General features: G+C 41.4%; 1 protein-coding gene across 6 annotated transcripts in view; it reads right to left on the bottom strand.

The window, feature by feature from the left end:
- The window catches only part of LOC124872277 (rab GTPase-activating protein 1), a 92,637-nt gene that overhangs the window by 50,244 nt on the left and 30,531 nt on the right, over positions 1 to 11,862 (bottom strand). For all 6 annotated transcript variants that reach the window (XR_007039238.1, XM_047372065.1, XM_047372068.1 and 3 more), the window contains one exon: positions 11,566 to 11,716. Coding sequence is in view for 5 of the 6 variants with exons in the window: in XM_047372065.1 (XP_047228021.1) it covers positions 11,566 to 11,716 (151 nt within the window). In the remaining variant the exon portion in view is untranslated. The remainder of the gene's footprint in view (positions 1 to 11,565; positions 11,717 to 11,862) is intronic.

Here is an 11,862-nt window from a genome sequence, read left to right as displayed (position 1 = left end):
AAGTTAATTATTTTCCATAATGTCATGATGAAAATTTAACATTCATATATTTTAGATTCATTGCACACTAACTGAAATATTTCAGGTCTTTTATTGTCTTAATACGGATGATTTTGGCATACAGCTCATGAAAACCCAAAATTCCTATCTCACAAAATTAGCATATCATTAAAAGGGTCTCTAAACGAGCTATGAACCTAATCATCTGAATCAACGAGTTAACTCTAAACACCTGCAAAAGATTCCTGAGGCCTTTAAAACTCCCAGCCTGGTTCATCACTCAAAACCCCAATCATGGGTAAGACTGCCGACCTGACTGCTGTCCAGAAGGCCACTATTGACACCCTCAAGCAAGAGGGTAAGACACAGAAAGAAATTTCTGAACGAATAGGCTGTTCCCAGAGTGCTGTATCAAGGCACCTCAGTGGGAAGTCTGTGGGAAGGAAAAAGTGTGGCAGAAAACGCTGCACAACGAGAAGAGGTGACCGGACCCTGAGGAAGATTGTGGAGAAGGGCCAATTCCAGACCTTGGGGGACCTGCGGAAGCAGTGGACTGAGTCTGGAGTAGAAACATCCAGAGCCACCGTGCACAGGCGTGTGCAGGAAATGGGCTACAGGTGCCGCATTCCCCAGGTCAAGCCACTTTTGAACCAGAAACAGCGGCAGAAGCGCCTGACCTGGGCTACAGAGAAGCAGCACTGGACTGTTGCTCAGTGGTCCAAAGTACTTTTTTCGGATGAAAGCAAATTCTGCATGTCATTCGGAAATCAAGGTGCCAGAGTCTGGAGGAAGACTGGGGAGAAGGAAATGCCAAAATGCCAGAAGTCCAGTGTCAAGTACCCACAGTCAGTGATGGTCTGGGGTGCCGTGTCAGCTGCTGGTGTTGGTCCACTGTGTTTTATCAAGGGCAGGGTCAATGCAGCTAGCTATCAGGAGATTTTGGAGCACTTCATGCTTCCATCTGCTGAAAAGCTTTATGGAGATGAAGATTTCATTTTTCAGCACGACCTGGCACCTGCTCACAGTGCCAAAACCACTGGTAAATGGTTTACTGACCATGGTATCACTGTGCTCAATTGGCCTGCCAACTCTCCTGACCTGAACCCCATAGAGAATCTGTGGGATATTGTGAAGAGAACGTTGAGAGACTCAAGACCCAACACTCTGGATGAGCTAAAGGCCGCTATCGAAGCATCCTGGGCCTCCATAAGACCTCAGCAGTGCCACATGCTGATTGCCTCCATGCCACGCTGCATTGAAGCAGTCATTTCTGCAAAAGGATTCCCAACCAAGTATTGAGTGCATAACTGTACATGATTATTTGAAGGTTGACGTTTTTGTATTAAAAACACTTTTCTTTTATTGGTCGGATGAAATATGCTAATTTTGTGAGATAGGAATTTTGGGTTTTCATGAGCTGTATGCCAAAATCATCCGTATTAAGACAATAAAGGACCTGAAATATTTCAGTTAATGTGCAATGAATCTAAAATATATGAATATTAAATTTTTATCATTACATTATAGAAAATAATGAACTTTATCACAATATGCTAATATTTTGAGAAGGACCTGTAGGTTTGAAAATTTCCGATTTCAAAACTGGAAACGTTTTCCAGTCATATCGTTCGGAAATATTTCTAATCAAGCTTTTTATATACCCACTAATACTCAAAGAGCAGAACAACAAAAAGGTAAAACAATCTGTCCATCGACCACTTAAAAGTATAACAAGATTTAGAGTTCTTGCAATATTTTTGGTTAAGTTAATACCTCAAAATCAAAATAAAAAGTGAATAAATGTTATAACATTATTATAGCTGGAATAATCAATATTTTATATTATTTCAGAAGTTGTAGGCATAGTTGTTGCTTTTCTGTCTGAAATAAAAGCAGTTAAATTAAGTTAAACATATTTTAAAATATGGAAACCAGAAACATAAAGCAGAGGGGTTAAAACCGAGAGATGCACCGTTCGGGTTTTTCCTGGCCAATATAAATTTCTAGTTTTCTTTGAGGTGGGATATGATGATTCAAACATTGACTGATGCCATTTTGTTTTACCTAAAAAAGAAAAATATGTGGCACAAAAAATTAAACAAAATCCAAGATTGTCCGCATTTATAAACGTCAATGCTTTTTTTCCCTAACCTTTATCGGATTTGTGTAAAAATTAATTAAAATTGTTTTTAGCTTAAATGAATAATAAAGAATGTAGATTTTTTTTCTAGTTTTTTTGTACTTAACCTAACGAATACTGATCAGACGCAATCAAGGAAAAAAATCAGCCCATTCCAATCTGTAGCCAATTCATTGGTACATTTGTTTAGAAAAACAGTATCTAAAAGACAAAATAAGCTCAGACTGGGCAAACTTTTGAAAGTCTTACACTTTCAATCTATCAATGCGTCCTTGATTTTATATATAACCATAAGATGCTGCTCCTGTATTTCACAGGAGACTTGCTTCAATAAAATAAACCCCATGGACAGAGCATAGTCTAAATATTTTTATCACTTCATTTCCCAACACTGTTGGGGCGGTTAATCACATGGTCAAATCAGCATGTGATTAGAACCTATAATTACTCACACTCACGTTTAGCTCACATGATAGGCAGATTACATTGAATTACTCAATATCCAAAATTAGTAAATTCTGTGCGTTGTAATTACTGTCAGATTTAGCACAGCAATTTCTGTGTCCAATCCCTGATGACTTAAAGAGTGCACATTTTTGCCTCGTGCAAGGAAATTTCGGGCAGCGTGATGGAGACTCAGACACACCCACACAGTCTTGAACACACACACGCACACCCCCGCGCCTGCACCTTTCTCCCCGACAATCCAGACACTCTTCCCTGCTTTCACGCACCTCCTCAGCACGGTACACGAGGAGCTAAAAATAGATGACAGTACAACTAAAGGGCTGAAGGAAGGGAAGCAATGTGGGTGAGGATGGAAGTTGAAAAGAAGCAGCTCATCAAGCAAGAGGAGGACATGGAGAAGTTTGGGACAAAAACAGAACAATGACGCTGATAAGAACAGAGTGGTAGAACAGAGGGGGAAAAGTAAAGCGTGTTGTCATGGCCCTCTGTCACCTGTGTGAACTATGCTTCCTTATGTAACATGTCCAGAAGCTGACATAGCCAGCAGCCAAACAGTAGCTTTAACCAACTGTGCGGCACAACTGGTCAAAAGAACAAATCTAATTTCTGCATAAATATGTACAAATAATCAATGATGTGCAAGAAGTTAATCTATATAACTGCAGGTGATTTTAAATTACTACTAGAGTTAGGTAATCACATCTAAAGAGCAAAACACTGTTTTCCAGGCAATTCTGCTCACCTTTAAGCAAATAAGGCAGGTATTACTCATGCAGCTCAGGTTTAACCACCAAACAACAGTACACTGTAAGATTTATTCCACCAAATTATTGAGTATTAATAAAATATGCAGCACGTAGACATACATGGAGGTGAATATAAATGCCAATGGAAGAGTGTTGCAGAAAACAGGCTTGGAAAAATTAAGCTGTGAAACGTCCTGTCCTGACTCGCTTCATTTCAAAACTATCTTTAGATACACTTTTTCACTTATTTTCATGACTATTTACATTGTATATTCTCACCAATGCATCAAAACTGTAAATCAACACACATGGAATTATGCAGTAAACCAAAGGTTATAAAAATAACTAAACATTTTTATATTTTAGATTCTTCCAAATAGCCACCCTTTGCTTTGATTACAGTTTTGCTCTATTGGCATTCTTTCTATGAGCTCCAGGAGTTGGTCACCTGAAATGGTTTTCCAAAGAGTCTTGAAAGAACTTCCCAGAGGTCCATTGAAAGACGGCCAAAGGTTAATATTTGAGTCATCATAGCAAAGAGCGGCTACTTTGAGTACCGTATTTTCCGCACTATAAGGAGCACTTAAAAACCTTTAATTTTTTCAAAAAATGACAGTGCGCCTTGTAATCCGTAGCGCCTTATATATGGATCAATTGGTTAATTGGTTGATCCATACTGGTTGTACACGGCGCTCTGTCAAAATGTTTCAGTACGACTGGTTAACTACAAAGCCGCACCGCTTGCAGCAATACGGCTACCGTAGTCAGGGGCGTCGCCGAAGTAATAGCGGTAAACACCTGTACTGTGCTTAGTCCTAGTCCAACACCACTTGTGTGTGTATAACGTTTGAATGTACTGTTGCAGGAATTGCTTGAACTATATGTGATTAGAAGCTCTGTGTGTGGGGTGTATGTTTCGTGTGTGTGTGTATGGAAGATGTTGACATTACTCCTCCAGACAGAGGTGGCGCTGTGTGCTGCCGTAGCTGAGAATCAAGAGTGAAGGAGTGACGTCGGTATTATTGTGTGTGTGGGGTGGGTAGAAACGGCGACCGGAGCAGCGGTGTATGAGTCTGTAAGGCCTGTGTTTTTACGTGCTGCAAAGTCATTAAAAAGAACCCCGAATCTCGTCAACAACTCAGTGTTTTGATGCTGTTTCTTCATGCTCAACTCAGCAACGTATGAGTGAGGGAGTTAACCCCGAGGAAACTAGTAACTTCGGCCCTGGAGAAAGCGTCTCCCCTGTGTCATCAGACTACGGTCAGGGGACAGAAACAGGAAAGATTAACAGTACTAACGTTTGATTTAGTGCATCAAACTGTTTCTTTTACGTGTTTACTGAATCAGGGAAAAGTTCCCGTTCACGTTTTAACTAACCTTTGATTTAAACTTCAACTTCATAGACTCCAATGCATTCCTAACGTGCGGTTGGCTCTATTCAATAGAATTCTATGTAGAGGAGACCTTACCAAGAGAGTGAATGGAGTTATCAGAACGCTGGTTTGTAGTGTATTAATAAAGTTTGACTGACTGACTTATCTGACATTCTCTTTAGCACAGCTCCATCTAGTGGATGCATAACGCAACCCCAGTCAAACGTTTGACTGCAGTAGCTTCTATTCTATGCGCCTTATAATCCGGTGCGCCCTATATATGAAAAAAGTTCTAAAATAGGCCATTCATTGAAGGTGCGCCTTATAATCCGGTGCGCCTTATAGTGCGGAAAATACGGTAATCTAAAATACAAAACATAAATAAGGTTCTTTTACAATGTAAATAGTCATGAAAATAAAGAAAACCATTAAATGAGAAAGTTTCGGTAGTGTGTGTGTGTGTGTTCCTGTCTTGGCAGCACAGTGAGAACCATTTTCCCGATTTCACCATCAAATTGAGGACTGTTTGTACCAAAGTGAGGACATTTTGCTGGTCCTCACGACCTATTTTGCTAACGGTTAGGTTTAGGACTAAGGTGTGAATTGACTTTAGGTTAAGGTTAGGGTTAGGCATGCACTGGTAATAGTTAGGTTTAGGGTTATTGTCAGGGTTAGGGCATAGAAAGGGTTGAAAATGACTGAAAATCAATGGAAGTCAATGGGAGTCAACAGATGGTCCTCACTACATATCGCAAAACAAGGTGTGCGTGTGTGTGTGTGTGTATATATATATATATATATATATATATATATATATATATATATATATATAGAGAGAGAGAGAGAGAGAGAGAGAGAAAGCTGGTATTTGGCTGCATATGAGTTGAATAAAAAATTATAAAATAACAGTGCAACAAAACATCATGCTCAACTACTAATATACAACCTAACAATCCAAAATTTCTTCCATTTGAACCGACAGAAAAGTAATAATGTTCCATATCGACTACTATATAGGTGTTTTTAACACAAAAGTAGTTCAAGCACCAGTTCACTCCGCAGTACTTTATAATATTTTAGTCAAATAAATCCAAGCTGCAAGCCCTCAATTTTTTTTAAGCGGTTCTCTACAACTCTACAAAACTTGCAAAATAAATACATAAATTGAACTTTAATGTATAATATTCAAATATTACATTTGTCCCAGTTTTTCTAAACTACTTTGCTCACATTACTCTTTATTATACCTCTCCAACTATTGCACTGACTGATAATCAGGCTAGCTCTCCTACAGTCCCAGGAATTTTTTTAATTAGAAACTCACTGAAAAGTCTATTTAATTCAGTAATTCAATTTAGAAAGTGGAATTCACAGACTGATATATTTCATGTGTGTATTTTTGTTAATTTTGATCGTTATGTTTTATAACTAATGAAAACTCAAAATTAAGTTCTAATATATAACGTTTTCCTGTAATGGCCTGCACAATCATTAGAAGACAACTGACTTGAAAGTTGTCCAGCAGACAGTAGTTGAGACCCTCCATGAGGACGGAGAGTCACAAAATAATTTTAAATACAGAAATGTGGGCTTACTGAAACACATTTCCATGTGATGTAGAGTAAATGCACTCCAATTCAACCAATAATTGATTGGGGCTCCTTTTACATGAACTATTGCATCAATGCAGCCTGGCATAGAGGCGAATAGCCCATGGCTAGGTGTGAAGAAAGTTTCTTGCATAGGTTTTGCTTTGCAGTCCTGTCAAGGCTGCACATACGTGTGCTTGGCCAACTTTTTCTATAACATTTTTTTCCTTCCACTCAACCTTCCATGTAAATCCATGTAAATCCTTGCATACATACCGATAGTCGAACCTCGGCTTCAGGAGGAGCAATGTGGTTTTCGTCCCGGCCGTGGAACACTGGGCCAGTTCTATACCCTCGGCAGAGTACTCGAGGGTTCATGGGAGTTTGCCCAACCGGTACACATGTGTTTTGTGGACCTGGAAAAGGCATTCGACTGTGTGCCTCGTGATGCCCTGTGGGGGTGCTCCAGGAGTATGGAGTCGGGGGCCCTTTATTAGGGGCCATCCGGTCCCTGTACGAGCGGAGCAGGAGTTTGGTCCGCATTGCCGGCGCTAAGTCAGACCTGTTCCCGGTGCATGTTGGACTCCAGCAGGGCTGCCCTTTGTCACCGGTCCTGTTCATAACTTTTATAGACAGGATTTCTAGACGCAGCCAAGGGCCGGAGGGGGTCTGGTTTGGGGACCAGTGGATTTCGTCTCTTCTTTTTGCAGATGACGTGGTCCTGCTGGCGCCCTCTAGCCAAGACCTACAGCATGCACTGGGGCGGTTCGCAACCAAGTGTGAAGCGGCTGGGATGAAGATTGGCTCCTCCAAGTCCGAGGCCATGGTTCTCAACCGGATAAGGGTGGCTTGTCCTCTTCAGGTTGGAGGGGAGTTCCTGCCTCAAGTAGAATAGTTCAAGTATCTTGGGGTCTTGCTCCCGAGTGAGAGAAGAATGGAGTGGGAGATCGACAGACGGATCGGTGCGGCTGCTGCAGTAATGGAGACGCTGTGCCGGTCTGTTGTGGTGAAGAGAGATTCACCGGTCGGTCTACGTTCCTACCTTCATCTATGGCCATGAACTTTGGGTCATGACCGAAAGAACAAGATCCCGGATACAAGCGGCTGAAATGAGCTTCCTCCGTAGGGTGGCCGGGCACTCCCTTAGAGATAGGGTGAGGAGCTCGGCCATCCGGGACGGGCTCAGAGTAGAGCCGCTGCTCCTCCACATCGAGATGAGCTCGTTGAGGCGACTCGGGTATCTATACCGGATGCCTCCTGGACGCCTTCTTTGGGAGGTGTCCCAGGCACGTCCCACCGGGAGGAGGCCCAGGGGACGGCCCAGGAAACGCTGGAGGGACTATGTCTCTCGGCTGGCCTGTGAACGCCTTGGGCTCCCCCCAGAGGAGCTGGAGGAGGTGTCTGGAGAGAGGGACGTCTGGGTGTGTCTGCTGAGTCTGCTGCCCCTGCGACCCGGTCCCAGATAAAGCGGAAGATGTCGAGTAGGAGTACATTTTTGAGCTGAACTGAAACAAAACTTGCAGATGATTAAAGTAATCCTGACCAACTGTCTCACCTTGAGAGCTGTATTCAGAAATATTTGCTGAGAGGAAGAATGGCCCCAGATCACATGCAGACCACAATATCTACAGCTTAGAGTCCCTCATATCAAGCCATTAGCTGGGGCTCCACAGGTTAACAGTTTAAGGCAGTAAATTTGCTTTCTATGAGGGTGAGTCAGATTCACAGAGGAAATTGGATACAAAAGTGAGTTGAAGACAATGAAGACAGAATAAACAACGAGAAAGTAATGTTGCTAATTAGGTAAGCATTACTGTTATATGCAGTACAGGGAAAAAATACTTTATTGATTTAGTGCTGATAACAATGGCAATACTGATATGAATACAAGTAATATTCCTATTATATGACACAACTTATCTTATTTGCACACTTTTAACCATATTTGTTATTTTCAGCCTTGTTTTCCACTCCATACAGTAAAATAACAAAAGGTTATTCCAGTTGCACTGTATGCCTGAGAGCTCACATCAGACTGAACTGCAGGAGTTTGGGAAAGTAGAAGGTGAGATGAATAAAAGTAGAACGTTTCATTGGACATTTTCTAAACTATTCCTGTTCAAAGCCAGCAAACAAACCAAAAGAAAAAAAACACAAATCCTAGTGAGTGTCTGCTGGGTGATGTACATATCTTGAATGCTTAAGAGCGTTTGTAATGAATTCCTGTCCAGCCTTCTGTCCAGTGGCTATTCATTGTTATTAATGTCAAAATTAAAGTCGAGATTCTAATCATACCATTCATGCCAAGAGGAAAAGAACATGACTTCTGTGACATTTAGCTGTAAAAACTGTATTACAACGGACTTTCCCTACTGATCAGTACTCATCTGAGACTTAACAGGTTTCAAGACCACAAGTACAGCCTTCAGGTACAGACGGTGATAAGAAAATATCCAAGGAGGAATAGGAGGGACGGAAATGAGAAAGCAAAAAGGCCAACAAATTTTCACCCCGTGGGAGCCAGTATGCTGCTGGGGAGGTAGATTTTACATAAGAACAGAGACCGCAAAACAATAATTCAAACTACAAACAAGGAGGAAACCATCTAAGGATCAAATCACATTCAAACAGACCACAAAGTGCAACCCAAGCTCTGAAATGCAAGACATTTCTTTACCATCCTGGAATTAAAACACTAAACGCCATTACTTTGCAGATATGCGAATACACATATTCAAATGAACAACAATAATACAATATTTCACACAAAATATAAGTCAGTCTATATTGCAAGAGTTTAATTTGATAGATTTGAACCTTCATCTTGACACATCCAGTTAAAACACATAGCTTCCCTCATTAAATGTTCAATGTTCATAGTACAAACAGAATTAGCACCCTTATTACTGACTTAAGACAAATTTAGGCGAGGAACTGCTTTCCTGGCTAATGAACATCAATATTCCTGATTGAAGGCATGTTCTATTGTCTTTCCCATTGTCAAGTTCCAAGACACAGTGTTTAAAAAAAAAACCACACACACAAACTAAAAAAAAAAGGTTCTGTGAAATTTATCTTATAGGACGTGTTACAGGGTGGTAATTAGTGTGGCACTAGTGATTTTGTAAAACAAAACTATTAAAAGTAACCTTTCTCACTATTTAATAAATGTTATCATTTTATGAGTCAGATTTTATTTAACATTTCAGTGTGAGATTATAACTCTGCAATAAAAATACATTCATTTTTGCTGCTTTTTACACTGGAATCTCTCCGTACCATGGATGTCAAGAAGTGTGGAGAGCCACTGTACATTCTGCAAACACTTTTGTTCTACATAAAGTAGAAAAAATATATAATTGAATTTTCACTATACAAAATATTTTCTGTCAAGGAAGAACGGTGAAGAGCTTGCATAAAACAGTTATCTGATCGCCTTATCTACCGAGCGACGGCCGTGACCATCACAAGTTTAAAAGCACGTGTGACTAAAATCTTATAAAACATGGCCACTGGTGGACCCTGAGGTGTGCTCCTAAATCATTAAAAATAAATTAGGACGGTTGCCAAAGAGAACAACAGCAACAATGTTCCAAGAAAAATGACACAAAAAAAACCTGCCTCAGTTAGACAAAAATATGTGCTAGAAGGAAAAGCTTCTGATTCATGTGGTTCCAACTTGGCTGTCAAGTGTTGGAAAAGCAGACCAGTTCTTTTTCAGAACCGGTTAAAAACCACCAGTAGCACCAGCCTTGTTTAGGCATTGGAACTACTCAGACGGAAAAGCTGTAGAAGATTTTTTTTCTTCTGTATTTAGTTTCATTCAGCTTCCCTTCACCTCTGACTCTTTTCCCTTTCCTGGCCCGGTACTGGCCTTCTCAGGGCTGCGCAGGGGCGAAATGTGATGTGAACATACTGTTTACTGATTGGTCAAGAGCGTGGTAGGCCGTATGTCAGCGGCATGAGGTGTTCGCCGAGGCAGAGAATGACAAGCCATGTATTTTACCACACTGACGAGAAAGGCTCAAAAACCTCAAAAGCGACTACAAAAATATTAAGTACCACAGTGGCCAGGGAAGGTCAAACCCAAGGCCATGCCGTCGGTTCGAAATCACAGTTGGAGCATGCGCAACGGTGAGAGTTTATTTTACTTACAATGTTTGTACTTGAAACGAATTTTTTCATAGGTTCGCACAGAACCATAAGACAGTAAGGGTTAACAATGGCAGAGAGCATGACGCTGAAAGCTGGAGGCGGGGCTTCAAGCCATAACTCCAACTGTTAGCGAGTCAATGGAAAACACAACAGCTTTCGTGCAGAGTAGAGCGAGATCTAGTTGATCGAAACCGAGCGGTGCTGGAACCAAGGATGGAAAAGAGGCAAATGTCCAAGCATAAGACCCTAACAAAATCTGGGCTGCTTGTACACCTTAAAGAGGAGCTAAAGCCCAAATCACCTTTTTTTGCTATATTAATTGGGCATTAAGTGTGCTATCTTTAAGTTACTCTGATATTTTTTAAATGTCACGTGAACTTGTTTAATTCTGCAATATTTGTCCTAAAACCGTCTGAATGCTGCCCTCTTTGGGTTGAACGGTGGCCACTGCAGTTGAAATTTCCTATTGGTTTAAAAACCACAGCTTGGTACATATCTATGTCACAGCCCCGCGTTTGAATATAAAACCATCTCACTCAGACACTGAACCCCGTTGCGAGTCAGGAGTCGGAATTCCTCCTCCATTGCCTCGACAGCGCTGGCTTCGGGCATTGCTGGTCAGCGCTTTGATCCAGCAGCTCGAACTGATAAGACTCAGACCCGCTGGGCTCCATAAAGCCTCCGTTAACCTCTGGTGATGAGGGGGGGTGAAAAATCCTTTACCTCAAAAGATCTATCCATAGCGAAACTACCAACATCGCTATGCTCACTCTCCATGTTTCAATATGTCAAATTAAGCCAGCTTCCACTTTCCTTTGTCCTACTGAACACACCCCACTTAACCCCCTCCGCTCATCCCCACACCTGGCTGTGCCCCTCAGTCTCTCTTGGCACCGCCCATTTTGATGGCATTTTTCAAAATTTGTCTGGGGGCGGAGTTATTCTTTCAAATGGGGTTTGGCTACACTCATAGCGACAGGTTGGAACAAATATTAATGAGATAATTTACATTTGTTTTAATGTCTTTATCCACAAAAAAGCCCAGTAGGTGCAGACTTGTCCTAATTATTAACAATTCTTCTGTGAGGTCTTACCTTTGTGATGAGAGTTCGGTATTCTTCTACCAGGTGGTCATTGTTGTGGCAGCCCGCCAGAAGTTGCCACACCTCCCCGCGGAGTGCCTCAGGGATGCCGCTCCGCACCAACGCTGGCAGCTGTCTTGGACGCACTGCTAGGTTCATGTGCCTAGAAGAGATAGAGGAAAACACAGAACCATAATGTTCAACCACCCTGCCTTTTTTTATGCCCGTGTCCTCTTTGGGCTAGTAAAATTGTGTTTTCAATAGTCATAAAGAGTTGAGGTTTATCTCGACTGACGGTTCATGAGACCA

The sequence above is a fragment of the Girardinichthys multiradiatus genome, chromosome 8, assembly GCF_021462225.1.
Source record: "Girardinichthys multiradiatus isolate DD_20200921_A chromosome 8, DD_fGirMul_XY1, whole genome shotgun sequence".
NCBI classification, from domain to species: Eukaryota; Metazoa; Chordata; class Actinopteri; order Cyprinodontiformes; family Goodeidae; genus Girardinichthys; species Girardinichthys multiradiatus.
This window is presented reverse-complemented; position numbering and strand designations above follow the sequence as displayed.